This window comes from Tiliqua scincoides, chromosome 9 (genome assembly GCF_035046505.1).
Source record: "Tiliqua scincoides isolate rTilSci1 chromosome 9, rTilSci1.hap2, whole genome shotgun sequence".
Lineage (NCBI taxonomy): Eukaryota > Metazoa > Chordata > Lepidosauria > Squamata > Scincidae > Tiliqua > Tiliqua scincoides.
The window spans coordinates 4,104,464-4,124,543 of record NC_089829.1 but is presented as its reverse complement, the minus strand read 5'-3'; the positions used below and the strand labels follow the sequence as shown (position 1 = coordinate 4,124,543).

The 20,080-nt window shown below is 44.9% G+C and overlaps 2 protein-coding genes across 2 annotated transcripts; both read left to right on the top strand.

The window, feature by feature from the left end:
• The first annotated feature begins 403 nt into the window (after window positions 1–403).
• CENPS (centromere protein S) lies at window positions 404–10,298 on the top strand. The gene is made up of 5 exons (XM_066636884.1): window positions 404–569; window positions 3,381–3,504; window positions 4,963–4,996; window positions 9,185–9,251; window positions 9,873–10,298. Exons 1-5 carry the CDS (start codon window positions 540–542, stop codon window positions 10,029–10,031), a joined length of 414 nt encoding a protein of 137 aa, XP_066492981.1. The 5' UTR covers window positions 404–539; the 3' UTR covers window positions 10,032–10,298.
• A 4,937-nt stretch (window positions 10,299–15,235) lies between these two features.
• CORT (cortistatin) lies at window positions 15,236–18,445 on the top strand. Its single transcript, XM_066637358.1, has 2 exons — window positions 15,236–15,361; window positions 18,230–18,445. The coding sequence occupies exons 1-2, from the start codon at window positions 15,236–15,238 to the stop codon at window positions 18,443–18,445; spliced, it is 342 nt and encodes a 113-aa protein (XP_066493455.1).
• Window positions 18,446–20,080: the final 1,635 nt, after the last annotated feature.

The window sequence follows — 20,080 nt, the reverse complement described above, 5'->3', positions numbered from 1 at the left end:
CCCCCAAACACGAGCACTGCGTCTGCCCCTGGTGTGGGGTGAGGCAGAGCCTCCCCACTGGAGTCCTTTGAAAAGCAGCACCGCAGCATCAGGTGAGGCAGAGCCTCCCCACCAGAGTCAAGCACAATCAACCCATGCGCTTTGCACCCCACTTTTCGCAGGACTCCAGTGGGGAGGCTCTGCCTCGCCTCACAAGTCCACAGTGCCTCTGAGTGTGCGCAGAGTGCATTTCCACCAGGGACGTGAGATGCGGGGGGGAGGCAGGGGAGGCAGAGCCTCCCTGCGTGAGAGGCGCTGAGCTCTCTCGTCCCAGGCGCCTGGCAGCCCCACGAGGGCCTCAGGCGCGGTCCTCCGCGTGTCTCCTCGGGAGCAAGCGCCGTGGTGTTCAAGGGGCTGCTCCCAGGGGGCGGAGAGGACGCAGCCCCCCCCCCAGCGCCGCCATCTCCCCAGGGGCGAAAGGCGGGAAGCTTTCCCGCCATTTTCTGGCGGGGGAGGGGAGGCCGCCTCAGGAAGGGCCGAGGAGGCGCTGCGGCGGCGCCATGGAGCAGGAGCGGGAGCAGCTCTTGGAGGTACTGCGCCGCGGCCGGCCTTCCTTCTCCGCACACGGCGTCCTCTGAGCGCGTGCAGAGCGCGGTGGGGCGGCAGTGCCCCTGCGCGCGTGCAGAGAGCCTGTGTGACTTGCAGAGGCAGGGGGAGCGTGCCTCTGTGCGCGTGCAGAGGGCCTTCGTCTTGCTTGGACAGGCAGGAAGGGCGTCCCTCTGCACGTGGACGAAGAGCCTCTTTGTGACTTGGGCGGGGAGAGCGCGCGCGCCTCTGTGCGCGTGCAGAGAGCCTCTGTGTGATCTGGAAGGGGGAGGCGAGCGTGCCCCTGCGCGTGTGCAGAGGGCCTCTGCCTGACTCGGACAGGGAAGGCAAGTGTGTGCCTCTGTGCACGTGCAGAGAGCCTCTGTTTGACTTGGATGGGGACCAGAGAGCACCTTTTCATTTGCCAGAGGGATGAGCAGCGAGCCTGCCCCTGAGCGTGTGCAGAGGGCCTCTGCCTGACTTGGACGGCAAGTGTGTGCCTCTGTGCACGTGCAGAGAGCCTCTGTTTGACTTGGATGGGGACCAGAGAGCACCTTTTCATTTGCCAGAGGGATGAGCAGCGAGCCTGCCCCTGAGCGTGTGCAGAGGGCCTCTGCCTGACTTGGACAGGGAAGGCAAGTGTGTGCCTCTGTGCACGTGCAGAGAGCCTCTGTTTGACTTGGATGGGGACCAGAGAGCACCTTTTCATTTGCCAGAGGGATGAGCAGCGAGCCTGCCCCTGAGCGTGTGCAGAGGGCCGTTGTGAGGGGAGGGCAGGTCCATTCAGTGACAGTATTTCACTCCTGGGAGGGGACACGCAGAGTGTCCTTATTTTCCTAACCGAAAGGTGCAGTTGTGTCCCTGAGCACATGCAGAGTTCTCAGTGAGGCTGTGAGTGTGCCTCTTCTGCAGGGTGTCTTTCACTCATGAGGAGAGCGGAGCATACTCTACAAGGCGTGCAGAGAGCCCTTCTGTCCCAGTAAGATTGTGTACAGGCTCCTGAGCATGTCCAGAACGTCTCCTTATCAGAGGGAATCCTTTCCAGCAAGAGCTACTGAGAGGACTCCCCTCCCTTTAAAAAAAAATAGAGGGGTAGAGGGAATATATCAATAACTTGAGACTTTGTGTTTGTTTTGTTGTCTCCGAGCCCTCTGCAGCCTGAAACTTGTCTCAGAAGGACCCTCATGTTCAGTGAGGGAAACGGTTTGTACATGCTCAGGGACACACTTGCAGAGACAAATCTCATTAAGTCGGCATAGGACCAGTTGCGTTCCCTTTTAGAAGCTTACAAACTGAAGATCTTGAGGCTCTTCTGCCAAACCCACCTTTGTCTCCTTCCCCCAACCTGCCATTATTTTACTTGACATCTAGCCCAGTGTTTTTCAACCTTTTTCATCTCACTGGCACACAGACATGGTGCTAAAATTGTCAAGCACTCCATCAGTTTTTTGACAACTATGCGCAAGTGACATGATTGAGACAGAAAATTATGTGGGGTATGGACAGAGTGGATAGAGAAATGCTCTTTTTCCTCTCACACAAGCCCAGAACCAGGGAACATCCACTAAAATTGTGTGTTAGGGAAGTTAGGACAGACAAAAGAAAATATTTCTTGATCCAGAATTTCTAATTTGTGGAACTCCTTGCCACAGGAAGTAGTGATGGCCTAGAGGCCTTTAAGAGGGGATTGGACAATTTTCTGGAGGAAAAGTCCATCACTGGTTACAAGCCATGATGGGTTTGTGCAACCTCTTGGTTTTAGAAGTAGACTACCTCAGATTGCCAGGTTCAAGGGAGTGGCAACAGAAAGCAGGTTGTGTCTTCCTGTCTTGTGTGCTAAAGGCCTATCTAGTCCAACTTCCTGTATCTCACAGTGGCCCACCAAAGGGCCTGAGATAGAAGAAGCTGGACTACATAGGCCTTTGGCCTGATCCAGTGGGGCTCTTCTTAGGTTCATATGTAGGTGAGGGGGCTCGTTTCCAATGGTCCTTCCAATAAACGACTCTCCCCCAATCTCCAGCAGCCAAATCTGCGGACCATTCACGGCACACCAATATGCTGCAGCACACTGGATTAAAATCGCTGTTCTGGCCTAAGAAGAATTATGTTGAACTGAAAATCTTGCTCACTACTTGTGATATTTTAGTTGGTTGTAAGAAAAAATAATTGCACTGCTTTGTTTTTTCCTCTCTGGATTGATTAATTTATACCCTGCTTCTCATCTAGAACAGTCTCCCAAAGTTACCAACAACTTGATGATAAACAACAATGTTACCAACATTGACGATGTTACCAACAACAATGATGATAAAACATTATTTTAAGGGAATGTGTTTAAAGGAGTAGAATTGCAACTAGATTTGGGAGACTCACTGATACTAACAATGCCAGTCCAAAGAAACTGTTGTTCTCTAGAGCTTTTTCCCAGATATTTTTTCATTTTTAATGATAATACTTATTACTTGTTTATCCCTGAGTATGCAAAGCTCTGAGCATTTACTGTATTGATATCCTTGCAACCACCTTATAAGTATTATGACTATATTGCAGAAGCGGAAGACTGAGGTCAAAGCGATAGTGGTTCATGGGAGAGATGAGAATTGAACCAGGGAAGATTTGCAGCTCAGTCTGCAATCCTATGCACACTTTTCTGGGAGTAAGCCCCATTGAACTCAATGGGACTTGCTTTGGAGCAGACATGCATTGGATTGCCTCTTGTGCTACATCCGTTCTCATTGTATCGTATTTCAATTTTTTCTGTTATTGATTATAGATATATATACACAATACTTTTCTTTTGTTTTTCTACCCATCAGAGATTGCAAGCTGCTTTTCACTATACTGTTGCTTGCCTCTGTGAAGAAGTTGCAGAAGACAAAGAAATTCAGTTCAGTAAACAAGCCATCGCAGCTATTTCTGAGATCACCTTCAGACAGTGTGGTATGAGTGCATTTTTATGCATATCTATATTTGTCTGAGGCAGCAATCAGTATTTTAATGCTTTTTAAAAATAGAACTGGAATTATAGATTTATTCAGCTTACTAATTCATGTTTTATTTTCCTATCACTAGAGGGAGTGCACAAGACAAGTTCTAAGAAATCTGTTGGACCATAGTTGAGCCATCATCACCCCCACCCCCTCTTGCTTTTAACTATTTTTGTAGGCCTGTGTCTGTTCTATAAATATGTGAAGTACTGTGTTTCACATGCATTGCAGCTTTCACTTGGATTAAGTTTCTGCTATTCTTTAAGGTGCATGGGCAGTGATTGAGTGGGGGCTTAGAAATCAAGTAGATCTAGGCAGGTCGTCTGGTGGCCAAGCAGTGATTCCAGCAGTCTGTGAACAGCTTGGCCTGCAACTGAGCCAGAAGCTGCTCAAACTGAGGAACCAACTTGGACTTGGTGGCTTAAAGAGGACTTTGTATTTCCTTGAGTCAGTTGATCCCTGTTGGGCTAAAATCTGCAATATACCCTCCAAGCAATGTGCAGTGGTTTGCTCAGTGTGGTAGAGATCATACTAGCAGTTCCATCAGTTTGCAAGGGGGTAAGACATTTCAGCCCTGCTGCCAGAGTCCTGGGTTCAACATTCCTGGCAACGTATACCCCTTATGCATTTGCTCCTACTTTCTGCAGCTATCACCCTTTTATTACCAATGTCCATACCATTCTCCTGTGCACCCTCTTCAGGAAATCAATAAACTGCATTTTGTTTGAAATGGATATATATTGATATATGAATGAGGGAATTATATGGGGCACACAGTACTGTTATATGCTTGTCTGCTGTGTCCCTTATTGGCAAATGAATTGGTATACTAAGGACAGTTAGCATAACTGCTAACAGTCTGCCACCAAATAATTTGTTTGTTCAGCTCAGGATCGAGAACTGCTATGGTTCCATTACCTATATTCTTTCCCACAAGTCTCCTTCCCTCACATTCCTGACTTCTTTGTCTTATTGTGTAGTCTGCTTTCCCTTCTCTCACAGTTTCTGACAGCCTTGTTCCCTGAATAGTTCAAATGCTTGTTAATATGCCATATCATTATACCATCCCAGCGAGTCTGTGCCAGAGAAGCACAAAGCAATAGGCATGATCAAAAACCTTCAACAGAGGGATCTCATTGAGACTGCTACTCATTGAGGAATTTACTGAATAGTAAATTCTGTTGAACTTAACCACACTTGCTTCCAACACACACACAAACACATATATGAACAATTAGAATCATGCTGGAAACCAAACTGCATGACACATTGTGAGACCTCCTTTTTTAATCTTCATCTGAAAGCTGCTTTGTATTTTAGCTATAAGCCATTGCACTAGATAACAAAATTGTTATTATCTTCCAGGGAAAACAAGAAGTTTTTAAGACATATCTGTTCCTTTCTTTTTCAGAAATTTTTGCAAAGGACCTTGAAATGTTTGCTAGGTAAGTACTGCAGAAAGAATGAAAGAAAAGGAAAGTAGCAATGTGTCCTTTGTCTGGTGTGTATCAGATCTAGAAAAGTTTTTTGCTTCATCTCCCTGCTTTTCCCAGAAGCCAGCTGATGTCAATTTTTGAATAAGGACCTTGATTTGGTGCCTTTATTCTTGGGGCTAAGAGGGTTTTTAAAAAATTTGTATGCAGTGGATTGAATCAGATCTTGTTCTGATTTCTTCTTCTTCTTCTTCTAGTTTTCTTCTTCTTAAGTTTTCTTCTTCTTAAGTTTTCTTCTTCTATCTTCTCTTGCTTTTCCGTCTGAACACCCCATTCTTTGGAAGCTCATTTGGGTACTTGGCTCAGAAACTGGTTGCATGTTTCCTAGCTGTGAAAAGCTCTCAAGGACTCTGGATTCTTTGGTAGATTCTCCCCCCTTCCTCCTATTTTACTCTTAGATTGCTCTGGAAGCCAGCATAAAGTGTGAAGATGTATATATACAACACAGACAAAAAGTAAATTGCCTGGAAGATAATGAAGCTCTTGTGTGGAGCCTTGCCTCCCTGAGTTTAGCCATGTGGGTGGATTGTGTTCAGTCTAATGTAATTGCCTGCAGGTGTATGGCTAAACCACATCACATAACAGCCAGAGGAGTCTCTCTTTGTTAGTAGCTCCTTAGTGCCAAATAGAACCTCTTGAAGAGTAGCTTGGTGTTGTGTTCGGCTTTTCAGAAGAGTCTGTTGCGTGCTGTGTCCTTACTCATGAAGCGGGCCTTTCCTGTCAAATTAGAGTTTCTGGTTGTTTGAAAATGATAGCCACGGCATTTATTTCATGAAATAGTTTGACTCCGGGAGGTGGAAAACTTCTTGCCTATCTGTAAATAGGGCTATCACCTCATAATGTTTGTGCAGGACACGTGCATTTAAATTGCCCAGCATAGAAGGAGAAAAGACAGCTGGGGTGCTTCCAACTGTGCCCTTCTCAGTCGTTGAATTCATTCTTTACCTACCTACTGTAGCGAGCAGGTGTGCTATCGAGCACATGAGGAAGGGAATGGATAGGAGGGAATGGGTAGAAGGAGCTGCCCATTCATCCTTTCCCTACTGCTGTGGCAAGCAGGTGTGCTATCTAGCAGGTGAGGGAAGGGCATGGACAGGAAGGAGGGAAGAGGCAGAAGGAGCTGCATCTGCCTTCTGTCCTGCTACAATCCAAGCCCATTGGTCAGGCAGCCCATCCTACTCTGGCAGACCAGAATCTTGTTTGCATGGAGTATGAGTGGATTTATCTAAATATTCATGGATCCTTAATATAGGATATGGAAACTCTACCCTGATTCTTTTTGCTGTGAGTCTCTATCAGGATTGAGCACGGGCATCACTCTGTCTCCTCCCAGTCTCGCCCATTCATTCTTAAACTCTATGCTTCCACATATGCATTAGTGAAAAAGTGAAGGCCTCTGTGAGGCCAAAGTACTCATCACAGAAGGGATTGTCTGCTGCTTCTCTGTGTGAGTCACTCCTCTAGCTTTGCCTCCTTCCAATTCTTCTGCTGGGAGTAAAACATTCTGCTGCATGTATTGATGGGATTTGGAGCATTCAATTGCTTCTGTTGCAGGAAGATAGCAAAATGCCTCACCTTCAAAAGATGCTGCCTGGTGTGTCTCTTTAGGAGTTGCTGCTTTGGTACTTGACTCTTTCCAGTCAGGAAGCAAGTCCAAATCAATGACACATGCTAAAACAAAGTTAAGCATTTGTCACTTCCAATGTTTGCATTCAGGTACCATTTAAAATTGTTGATGTTTTCATATAGCCATGCCACTTCCTTTTCATTTTGCTTATTTCTGGGCAGAGAGTTGCTGTTGATACTGAGTGAGATGATATGGAACCATGGTGTTAAATGCTGAAGGCATGCATCTATCTGAGCCTCGCATTTCAAGCTAACCCAGGCTGGCATTAAAGATGGATGAGTCCTGTTGGATTCTGCTGCTGTGTTTTAGTGTATTCATAAGTATTTCATTTAGTGTTGTGTTAAATCAACACTGTTGCTTGCACCAAGCCTTTGGAGTGACTAATTAGAATCTTCTTTGTATTGCCTTGATGTCCTTTTGTCCACATTGCCACAGGAATTAGTGCTAATTAGGAATTAGCCTCTACTAATATAGAGCCACTAATTCCTGTGGCAATGTATGCCTTAGGCTTGAGTAATGTCATCAGTTTATGCTTGGGAGCTGTTGCATTGTTTTGTAATAGTCTAGCCATGTTCAGACTTGTCAGCTGCACTTTCAAGTCTCTTACAGCGGTCCACTTAGGCCTTATCCTTTTCTGTTAGTTCATCTTCATCACCCCTTTCTTGTACTTTTTGTCCTGCTGAAGAAATACATTCTATTAGATCTCCTTCTCTAAGTATTTAAGAAGAGACATGCACGATTAGATCCATCTAATCCTGTTTCTGATGGTGGTTAGCCAATTGTCTGAAGTTTGGGACATTTTTTCCATTCAGATTGCGCTTTTTCCATTGGCTCAGCTGGCTGCCTGCCCGTCCTTCTGGAGCACTGGAGATCCATTTACTTGCTGCAAACTATGGTTCTAAATCAGCATTTTTACTTAATGAGCAAGTACATTAATATGTAAATCAATTGGGAATTATTTAATTCAGAAAGTACCTGGGCTGGAGCAGCTTTTGAGCTGATTTATTTGCTGAAGATCCTCTTGAAAATCTTACTTCAAAAGATGTCTCAAAACATCTCAAGAACATCTCAAGACAGTTTGAAAAGCACAGATAAGATACTATACTCATAAAACCTTTTTCATATTACAATTAAAATAGATAGGTGCTTCAGCTCTGCTCCTTACCCATTTTGACGTGGCAATCGTAGTTTTCAATGCTTCCTCAGGTAACACAAACTCATGTGTTTCTTGCATCTAGAAAATGAGCATGTATGAGGATGACAGCCCAATCTTGAGCTGTACTGGCACTGTGCGGCTGCATGGCCTCCACTGTATCCAGCACAGCTTAGGAGCAAGCTGGAGGTCACCTTGCAGTGGTTATAAGTGCAATAAGGCAGTGGTTTTCACACTCTCAGAGGGAGTTTGAGCCGTTATAAGTGTGTGTGAGGGTGGGGGGGAAGGCAGTGACGCAACCTGCTGGATCACACCACTTTGGAGGGGCGCAGGGCCTTCTGCCACTTTCCAGAGCCTGCAGCAGCCTCCACGTTCACGAAACCAGAAGTGGTTTCAGTTGCGATTTTGAGGGTCTCCTCATGGGAGCCCTGCTGAGGCTGGCGTGGGGGCTCTCTGCACCTCCGGGAGGCTGCTGCAGGCCCCTGCGCCCCTCCAGAGTAGCGCAATCCAGCAGGTCATGTCGCTTCCTTCCCCCCTCACTGCCCCTTAAGGGGGCAGAGGCCAGGGCTCTCCGGCTGGGGTGTTGCAACAACCCTGTTTGAGAACCACTGGGATAAGGGGATATTTTTTCCCTTATTCCGAGTAATGCTCCAGCCTTCCTGTTACATGGGGGTGGCAACTTGGCAGTGGCAGCACTTCTGGATTTGCACTGCTGCCACCACCGACTAAATAAAAGGGGGGATTCAGGACTAACCCATTTGCAGTGGCAGTAAGAACCTGAGTTTCATCTGTTGACACCAGATTGATTAGACAAAAACAGCAGGGAGAGATCAGGGCTGGTTCAGTCATAGAAGTAGGTATCTCCACTGCCAAAAGCAGAAAGTAGGCCTCCATTCTTGTGTTGCTTTGGAAACTGCTTGCTTCCAGGAAAAACTGAATGCTTTGTGACACTTAAAGAGGACTTGCTTGGATGGTAAAGATCTCTTACAGGTTTGTTTTTAAGATAACAAAAGCAGGAACCGAAGTTCAGAGTAAAGCTGTTGTCTTGGAAAGAGACTTGGAGGTATTTAGGATCCATAAAAGTAGACTTTAGAGGAGGTGTTACTGTAGATAGAGCCTCTAAGGCTAAGCCAAGGATGTGGTGCAGTGGCTAGGGACATATTCAGCAACAACCCCAAGATTGCAGTTGCAAGAGTGGTGACATTTAACAGATATTCCTGTTAAAATGCATCTTATAGCTGCTTTGGCTGTTTGTCCCATGGCTTCATAATCAGACAGGCACATTTACAGAGAATTGATTTTAACTTTTTCAGTGGCCCCAGAAAATCATCCTGTTTTGCTAGTTCCTCTTTTCTTGCAGACATGCAAAACGGAGCACAATTAATCTTGAAGATGTGAAGCTTTTGGCAAGAAGAAGCAACTCGTTGGTGAGTAGATTTTTTTGACTCATTATTTGATGGAATGAGTCTTTCGGTTTCTTCTGAAGGATGTAAACCACTTAACTGTTTATGAAGCAACATTTTTCCTTAAGACTTTTTCCTTAAGATTTTTCCTCTCCAAATTTCATCCTTGGAGATAGTTTGCAGATAGTTTCACTTGTGAGGCTTAGCAGAACATGTAACAGAACACCATTTCTTTGTGAAAGCAGAACTCCAAATTTGGGAGCCTTTTACTAATTTTAACCCCAATTGGAAAGTTTCTCCTTCCTGCACAATGTATAGTCATCTTGGAAAGACTGTGGGCAAAGGGTGCAGCTGAAGTATGTGTTCTTGCAGACAGCTGCTGAGCAGCGTAATTGGGCATGGAATGTCTTGTCAGGAAAAGCAAAGTGGTTGTGCCCATCTACACTCTTGAGATCACAGCTGTTCTAATTAATAGTCTGTATTTATACTTGGTTACTTTTAGTATTGTTCACATAGGAGTTTGCTAGCAAAAACCTTGGGTCTGCATTGGCATTTGACATGTTGGATCTACCACCATCCTGCTACTACACAATGCTCAATCCTGTATCCCACCAGTGTCTGATAAACTCTCTCTCTATTTTTTAGTTGAGGTACATCACCCAGAAGAGTGAAGAACTTACTTTGAATAACTTGGAACAAAAGGGGAAAAGAAAACAGAAATCGGGTACTGCTAAGGGAAAAAGAACTTCTGAGGAGCAGATGGACCCTTTGGCACTTGAGAGTGAAGATTCCAACCTGGTGTAATTCTCTCCTTGGCAACCTCAATTCCATTACTATGCTTTCCTCCCAAAGCATGGTGGAATTGGGAATTGCTCCATCACTTACAATAGATGTGAGGAATGGATGCTTTTAAAGAATCCAGGAGAGAAATATTTACTTAAATTGAAAAGACACTGCTTTAAGAATCCTCTTAGTTTCTGGGTTTTTGTTTTATATTTTTTGAAAGGAAGTAATCACAAGCCAAGGTTTATTTGTCTGCAGCATTACCCATTAAAAGAAGCATTTAAACCATAGCTGGGCATATTTTGGAGGGCTGAGCCAGTTCTTCATAGATACAGGTTTGGTGAGGTGGTTGTTTGTCCCCTCCTCTTGGGATGTTCCAGGATCTGGGTGGGTGCTTCTACTGCAGCCTTCCTCAACTTTAGGAGCATGAACCTCTGGATCTCTAGCCAGCCTGCCTATTCAATAATGTTTCTGAAGAAACTAACAAGACATATTGCCTCTATTGCAACCCTTAGAAGAACTGCAGTTCTTCTCACACTAGAAAAACATTTGCCAGAGCTATTCCTCTTTTTCTTATCTCATTCCAGCCAGCATATAGTGATCCGGTGGAGCCACCATGGCCCATTTTGTGGGGATTGGGGGAGAATCATTCCACACCGCCTGGATACCACCGCTTCTCATGCACCCTTGGGTGCCTTCTGGGTGACTGTGACTGGTGTGGCACTCTGATACTGGCACTCCCAAAAAGATTGTTGCTGCCACTAGGAAGGGAAAACCAAATAAGAGTTGCTCTCCCATCAGAAAAGAGCTCAGTTACTTGGGTTCCTTCAGCAACAAAGCTAAAGAAGCAGCCAGAGCAACTAATTTGACCAACCCAAATGCTTTTGTAGCTATTCATACAACCTTCTAGCACAGTGTGACCCACCAGCCTGAGAACCCCTGCCCTTTTCCCTTTAAGGGTGGGGGCGGGGGAAAGTGACACGATCCCCAGGATTGCACTGCTGTGAGGGAAGGGGGGCTATTTTTAAACTTCCCTTACCTTCTGCTGGGGGTGAGGGGAGCCGCACAGAGCGTTCTGCAGGGCTCCCTGCAGCTTGTAGAAAATGAAAAAGTGATTGCAAAATCAGAAGTGGGTCACATTCACTACTTTCACTTTCTAGAAACTGCAGGGAGCCCAGCAGAGTCTCGGTGGGGGTCCCTGCACTCCCCGGACCCTGGCAGAAGATAAGGGAAGTTTAAAAGTAGCCCCCCTTCTCCTACAGCGGTGCAATTCTGGGGCTCACGTCACTACCTTCCCCCTTCCCCTGCAAAGACTTGTCTAGGGAGATTTACCCCCGATACGTTTGAGCACCAGTGTTCTAGCGTTAGCCAAGAGTTATTTGTAAGAGATTGAAGGGCGATACCTCTCTGGTCTGACTGAAAAGGGATGTTGAAATTTAAGATTAAAAATACTGTAGTTCATTTTAAAAGGAATAAGAGAAATTAAACAAGGATCAAATGTTCAAAACAAACAAGCACTTGAAATTGGGCAAAAACAGGTCTTGAAATTGGAGGCAAATGAAATAAAATCCTAATGCAAACTATCTAGCCTTTTTCCTTTGCAAGGCAAGTTGCATATCCTTTATTTACCTCTGGAGAGACACAACAGCACTGTCTAGGTAACTGCAAGGGCTGGAACAAAACATACTCCATCTCAAATGAACCACCTTCTTTTGTGAAGTTTCAGGATTGAGATCCTACTTTTCCTATTGGCTACTCTGACAGCAGGAGACCCTACCTTAGCCCCTGGCCATGGTCATGTGGATGGATAGGAGCAGTGGACAGATGTCAGCAATACCCAGTAAAGTGCCAGTATTTTTTCACTGGCCCATTCTAACAGCCCAGCGCAAGTAACGCTGGTGCTGTGAAACTGCATCTGCGGTTTGGATATGCAAGTTACAGAATTTGTAATGGCAGACTGTATAAGGTGACACAGGCAAGCCAGTGTCGTGCTTACATTTGCATAGGGGCTTTCCTATTAAAAGAAAATGCATATGTGGTGACCAGGAACATGTGTGAGGACATTATTTAGGTTCTGAATTGATTTAGAACCCATCAATTTCATTGAGTAATCCTATGTTCTAGAACAGGTGGGTAAACATTTTGGCAGGAGGACCACATTATCTCTATGACACTGTGTCAGGTGGGAGGAAGAATTAATTTACATTTAAAATTTGAATAAATTTACATAAATGAATATAAACTGCTCAAAACAATAAAGGGAACACTTAAACAACACGTCCGAGATCTGAATGAACGAAATATTCCTATTAAATACTTTGTTCCTGACATAGTTGAATGTGCTGACAACAAAATCACACAACAATCATCAATGGAAATCACATTTATTAACCCATGGAGGTCTGGGTTTGGTGTCATACTCAAAATTGAAGTGGAAAAACACACTACAGGCTGATCCAACTTCGATGTAATGTCCATAAAGCAAGTCAAAATGAGGCTCAGTAGTGTGTGTGGCCTCCACGTGCCTGTATGACCTCCCTGCAACGCCTGGGCATGCTCCTGATGAGGTGGCGGATAGTCTCCTGAGGGATCGCCTCCCAGACCTGGACTAAAGCATCCGCCAACTCCTGGACAGTCTGTGGTGCAACGTGGCGCTGGTGGATGGAGCGAGACATGATGTCCCAGATGTGCTCAATTGGATTCAGGTCTGGGGAACGGGCAGGCCAGTCCATAGCATCAATGCCTTCATCTTGCAGGAACTGCTGAGACACTCCAGCCACATGAGGTCTAGCATTGTCCTGCATTAGGAGGAACCCAGGGCCAACCGCGCCAGCATATGGTCTCACAAGGGGTCTGAGGATCTCATCTCGGTACCTAATGGCAGTCAGGCTACCTCTGGCGAGCACATGGAGGGCTGTGCAGCCCCCCAAAGAAGTGCCACCCCACACCATTACTGACCCACTGCCAAATTGGTCATGCTGGAGGATGTTGCAGGCAGCAGAACGTTCTTGCTGCCGTCTCCAGACTCTGTCACGTCTGTCACATGTGAACCTGCTTTCATCTGTGAAGAGCACAGGGCGCCAGTGGCAAGGTTGCCAATCTTGGTGTTCTCTGGCAAATGCCAAACGTCCTGCACGGTGTCGGGCTGTCAGCACAACCCCCACCTGTTGGGCCCTCATACCACCCTCATGGAGTCTGTTTCTGACCGTTTGAGCAGACACATGCACATTTGTGGCCTGCTGGAGGTCATTTTGCAGGGCTCTGGCAGTGCTCCTCCTGTTCCTCCTGGCACGAAGGCGGAGGTAGTGGTCCTGATGCTGGGTTGTTGCCCTCCTACGGCCTCCTCCACGTCTCCTGGTGTACTGGCCTGTCTCCTGGTAGCGCCTCCATGCTTTGGACACCACACTGACAGACACAGCAAACCTTGCCACAGTTCGCATTGATGTGCCATCCTGGATGAGCTGCACTACCTGAGCCACTTGTGTGGGTTGCAGACTCCGCCTCATGCTACCACTAGAGTGACAGCACCGCCAGCATTCAAAGGTCACCCAAACATCAGCCAGAAAGCATAGGGACTGCGAAGTGGTCTGTGGTCACCACCTGCAGAACCACTCCTTTATTGGGGGTGTCTTGTTACTTGCCTATGATTTCCACCTGTTGTCTACTCCATTTGTGCAACAGCATGTGAAATTGATTGTCAATTGGTGTGGCTTCCTAGGTGGACAGTTTGATTTCACAGAAGTGTGACTGACTTGGAGTGACATTGTGTTGTTTAAGTGTTCCCTTTATTGTTTTGAGCAGTGTATTAAAGACAGAACCTATATGACTGAGTTTTACTGAGCTTATTTATAATACACACGAGAACAATACAGGGATGGAGAACCACATGAGAACCATATATGAACTGTTTGCACAGTTGCACATAAACCTCTTGCACAGTGAAAATATACAGACCAAGCTAGAAACATGGCAATGGGGGTGGGGTTGTTAAAATAATGCCCAGGGAAAAGCAGAAAACACAAGGAGACTATAAAAGGCCTTGCTCTAACTTGGTCTGCAGCTCGTGTGTGGCGATCGTGGGCCAGTGTGGGCTCCAACAGTCTCTGATGGACCAGAGGCTCATTGGAGACAGAGGGCTCACTACAGTCTGGATTAGGAGACCCCAAGGCCTGCAAATGGTCCCCGGGCTGGGGTTTGCCCAATCCTAGGATTGTGAGAGAGGGAGGAAACTATCTTGTGTGTCATTCTTCATGCCTTTTATCATGTCATCTGTCTTGTTCCCCCCTTTAGCAGCCTCCTCACTTTTACCATCAAATAGTTTCATGGTTCCCAAGCATTTTAGATCTTCTGCCTAATTTTACTGTTCAAGACCTCGTTGAAGCCAGCCTGAAGATGCTTTCCCAGGCGCTTAGTGAATAACTTACAAACTTTCCAGGGAAGGGGCTGTAGCTCAGTGGTAGAATACCTGCTTTGCATGCAGAAGGTCCCAGTTTCAATCTCTGGCAGCTTCTCCAGGTAGAGAGAAAAAAGACCCCTGGCTGAAACCTTAGAGCCACCCCATTCGGTGTTGCCAACACTAAGCTAACCTGACCAAGACAGTGCCATATTTTTCTCACTATTTGGGAGCTGCTGCAATTAAATATCAGTCTGATCTATTATCTCAACTTGTTAATTCTGGAACTGATACATAAAAATCCTAAACTTAGTTGTGGTGCAGTTGGCAGTATTCCCATAGAAGTGAAACTTTTTGTTCATGCTGTGTGTATTTTGAGGCTGTAGCTGTTGCTCATTCCTCACTCCGTCACTAACTCTGTCCATAAAATCCATCATTGTAGCTAAATCACCCTATTTTGTATTCACAGCGGCCTAATCATTATGGGAATAATGGCAAGGAAATGAGGTTTAGTTGGGTGGTGGTGTTGGGGTTTTTTTTAGCAAATAAAAAATGCATACACAGCTTAAATTAACTGTAAATGTAGTCTAATGGCATTGGTACCCAGAGGCTCTAATTAAGGGTTAAAACTACACAAGATGCACAATTGGGGGACATAATTGCTCTCTGCTTGTGCGTCATTGCTTGAGTTTGGAGGGGAGGGAGATGGGTAGGGCTACTTTAATTTTGTGTTTTTTTTAATTAAGTTGAGAAGTGAGTCTTTCCCCCCTCCCCTCAAAAAATGCAAAATATAACTTGCAAGCAGGTGTAGCTTGTGGCAGAATTGAGCCAGATGGCATTCCTTGTACATCCTCCTGTCTGCCTCTTTCTGCTGATAGTCCTCTCCTCTTGGCCCATGGGAGCTGCTGCAGCTGTTGTGTTCCCTATTTCAGAAGGGCTTGTGTGGAAGGACAGCAAGGTAAGCTAGAAACAGGGCGGGAAGAACCCCCGAATTGGGATATTGCCAATGACAAACAGCTCAGCACTGAGCACATTGTTTGACCACTGCTTTATTCATTCTTGTGAGTGTAATTTAATTGGTAAACTGTCAAAACCTTTAATTGGCTAATAGAAAAATGGTGGGGAGAAATGGCAGATAATTTTTATTTATGATCATATGCATGATTACTGGGAAGTAAGTTATATTGTGTTCAATGGACCTTTGTTCCCCAATAAGAGTATTTAAGACAGAAAATCAGATAATAAATCTTAATCCAGCTATGGCTTAAACACCTACTGTTGTGCCTGGGTTTTTCTTTGAAGGGACAGTAGTTTTCTGGTTTGTCAGTGTCCTCAGGACTGAAAAGAGATAGCCATCTAGATGTGTGTGATCTAATTTAGGGACCCTTCTAACTTTTTGATGTGGTTCAAAACCTTAATGTGGTTTTGATCATAGGCAACTTTCAGTTATTTTGTGTACAAAGTTACGTAGGTAATATGAATCGATGCCTGCTCCTAAGGACCTGACAATCTAAAGTAGATGGTAGGAAACAGAGGAAGGAGATTTCCTCTGTAAGCTGGTTAAAAGTTGAAAAACAGATAATTTAAATTCTTCAGCTGATAGCCTTTGTACTATCCTTTTCCCATGAATTTACTATTGGAAATTCACCAGCACAGTAGATTCAAACTTGCCAGTAATGGTTCGCAACTCAGTTCTAGGCATATTTACTCAGAAGTCGCATTGATGTCAGTGGGATTTTCCCTCAAGTAAGTGTACATGGGGGTTGCAGATTTGCATCCTAATACTATACATGTTTAAATCCTACTGTCTTCATCAAGGCTTGTTTTGTAGTCTTTTAAAATCTTCAGCATTTGTTCTGACTTAATTTAGGTGTTCTTTTGAGTGCTTGTACTTGAAAGCCAGCCCCATTGACCTCAATAGGACTTCTTGATTAGTGCGAGGTTGAATCCCTCCTTTAAATATCTGCTTTGTTTTGCGCCTTAAATGTGGCTAAAGCACTGTAGGATTGCAGGCTGAGGGCCCAGTCCTATCCAATTTTCCTGCACTGGTGCAACCATGCCATGTAGTGTGCACTGTATCCTGTGGTGGGGAGGCAGTCACAGAGGCCTCCTCAAGGTGTGGGATCATTTGTTCCTTTACCTCAGGGCTGCATTATGGTTGCAACCGGTGCTGGAAAGTTAGATGGGATTGGACCCCAAGTCAATTTTTTAAATATGTATCTTTAGTGGCTATTTATAAAAGCTTTTGCACCCTTGTTTTTCACTGGGTTATTAACTGGCCTGAAAAAGTACCCTTATTTTACAAGATTAATCACTCAAATACAGAAAATATGAATCTGAGACTGCTTCCTTGTAGCAAACTGAATTTGTACTGAGAACAAAGCTGTAATTTATCAGCCAAGTGAGCTCTGAAGCATTATTGATGAACTCTCCTTCAGATTTTCATTGTATATGTCTCACCTTAAGAAAAAAAATACCCCAAAGCTCTTCATTTATCAGTATAATTGAACAGTTCTATGGGTTTTTCAGAAGGGTTGTTAAAGTAGCTGTTGTAAAGAGTTTTCAGTTCTTGAGTGCTTGATTTACTGTACTCTTGAAAAAGAGCCAAGAATCAGTACATAAAATTTCCCGTTAAAAAGAAATTTTTCATCCAAATTATTGGATGAATGACAGCGAGGCAGCCTGATATTATTACCGAATTGTCATCATTTTTATTGAGGTTTTCCACATGATGTAGAAGAGCAGAATGGATTTTTTTTTTAAGGAAGTGTGTAAACCAAAGTGGATATATTGCAAGTTAGGTCAGCCGCCCTTCTTTTACTAAAGAAAAATGCAGGTTATTAGTGGGAGAAACATTCTTTTAGCCCCCTATAGGAATTTGATACTCCCCTTGTTTTTGCGTTTGGCAAACAGAAGTGGCTAGTTCTCATTGAGATGGTATGTCTCTACCACCAGTCTGCAAGTAGAGGTTCGCAACAGAACTACAATTGTCTCAGGGTCAATCTCTAGCAGTATCTCCACGTAAGACAGAGGAAAAATTCCCTGTCTGAAACCCTGAAGAGCTGCTGCTAGTCTGTGCTGACAATACTAAGCTAGATGAACCAATGCCTAGATTCAGTAGGAGGTAGCTTCCTATGTTCCTGGAAAGCTAGCATGTCAAGGTTCGAATCTTGCTCCCTGGCATATGTATGTGTTTGGAGGAGCTTCCAATCAAGCGAGCCCCTATCTGGTGATCACAATGAACTCCCACCTCTGAATTAAACTAGAATGGGAAGCAAGTAAGTGCCAAAATCCTAAGCAGAACTTTTTATCTCCACTCTCAGTGCTGCTCGTTTGCTCCATCCCCCGTTCAAAGGACTATTGTGATTGGGCTAGAGTCAACCCAGTTTGAAACAGGGAGGAACTACCACTCAATAGTAGCATAGAGTGTTTGCTTGCATAAAACTGAATAGTATGCTGCCAGGTAAAAGATTTCAGGATACAGGGCTAAGAAAGGATTCTCTCTGCCTGAGACCCTGGAGAAACACTGGCAATCAGAATAGTCAATACTGATTTTGATGATCTGACCATGTGTTATGTCAGCGTAATATGTATTACCAGCGTCATATGTATTTTCACATTAAAATGCTTTGATGTAGCATATTTGTTCAAAACGGTGACTGTACAGTTTTGGTTTGTTTTAACCATGTTCTTGATGGCTCCAAGTCCTTGACACAAATTAATAGAACAGTATAACTAACCAATAAAAAATTGTGCCACATCCAGCCATTTTTATGAAACCATCTTTCTGGAAAAATGCCTAATTCACTTTTGCTTCATTTGCAAGACTCTCCAGGCACCAGCAGACATAAAAAGGGATGAGCAGCTTCTTTTCCTCTCCAGGCTGGCTGATTGGGCGTCCCGCATGAATGAGGCACCTCTGTCCAGGAAGGTGAAGGTTGAGTTCAACCCCCGACAAGCGAAAGCAACCTTTTCTCAGCCCCCAGCCCGGGATAAGGCCCCATGTAAGAACTTCTTTTGGAAGACTTTTTCCTCCTGCTAACAGAATGAAGTTTCCTACAATGCTACTGTAGCACCACTGGACTAAAGCATGATTTAGTGACTGCTCTCCTCTGGGAGCAAATGCTATTGTGTAATCAAATTCTTCCTTGCCTTTTGTCATTATTCTTATAGGGTGGTAGAGTCAAATCTATATACTAATATGGAACTCCAATTGCTGTGTGGTTGCACTTTTAGGGTGTTGTCTGCTATCCTGTGCCCCTTGTTGCAAAAGACAGCATGCACCATGAATATTTGCTAGAAAGTGATATTTTTTCACATTTCCATCAAATTACACAGACCAGCACATTTCCCAGCATGTAGCTCCCCTGTGCAACATGTGCAACATGGCCTTTCCCAGTTTGAAGAGACACTTGGCCAACAGTCTGAGGCTAAGAGGCAAAGAAGGAAGGCCCACAGCCAGGGAGACAGGCCAGGGACAGACTGCACTTGCTCCCAGTGTGGAAGGGATTGTCGCTCCCAAATCGGCCTTTTCAGCCACACTGGACGCTGTTCCAGAACCACCTTTCAGAGCGCGATACCATAGTCTTTCGAGACTGAAGGTTGCCAACTATGAGCTCCCCTGGTATCAAAGCTATGTTGTATGTCCCTTGCTTGGTTTGGTTGGGCTCTTGTAGCACTGGAGAGCAGGAAACCAAGGAATGCCTTCCCCTCTTGTTCTTCAAGTTGCTAGTTCTGATTGAGGGAAACTGACCTGTCACTTGTCTTGGGGTTCTGCTTTGAGAGAAGGGAGAAGACTTAGGCTATCTGCTGTAGAGAAGTTGCCTTGTAACTGAGGCTGTTAAAAAAAAATAAAACAATTACTGCAACTTTTTAAAAAATCTTGCCCTTCTTCTAAGGAGCTCAGACTGGCAAATTTTTATCTTTATCCTTACAACAACCCTGTGAGGCTGACGTTCTCAAACTGGGGTGTTGTGATGCTCCAACCTGAGAAGCCCTGCCTCTGGCCCCTTAAGCATTGTGATTCCTAGGATCCTGCTGCTGCTGGGATGGGGGGGGGGGGTTCCTTACCTGCAGCCAGTGCCCCTGGGCGGGGGGGGGGTCTGCAGAGCCTGGGAATCCCTCCGCAGAGCTCCCCGTAAACATAGCAAAAAACATGCACTCTTCCCGTTTTTGCTGTGGACGCCACAGGACTCAGTGCTGGCTGCAGGTAAGTTTTAAAAAACCCTCCTGGGGATCATGTTGCTGCAGAGTTTGAGAACTGCTGCTGTGAGGTACGTAAAACTAAGCATAACTGTTATCCCAAAATTATCCACCGAGCTTAAAAGCTGAACAGAACTCTGAACCTGGGTCTTCCTTGGTTTGTCCAATGTTCTAGCCACTACCGCATATTGACTTTAAGTTAAACCAAATTCTGCAACAGGAAAAACAATTCTGGGCCCTTTATTAATTTTGTAGATTTAATAGTAACTTTGCACATTTATGGAAGTCTGCATGGTTTCTTCCCTTTCAGAGTTCTGCTAGCCACAGGGAAGAGCTAAACAGGGCCCTAATGTTAATCCTTACAACATTAAGAAATTTTATTCAGCCATTCATGGTTTCCAAGATTTCAACACTCGTCATTCATGTACTTTCAAGCAATTTTGGCATAAGGCCTAACAACTTATTTTTTCTTTAA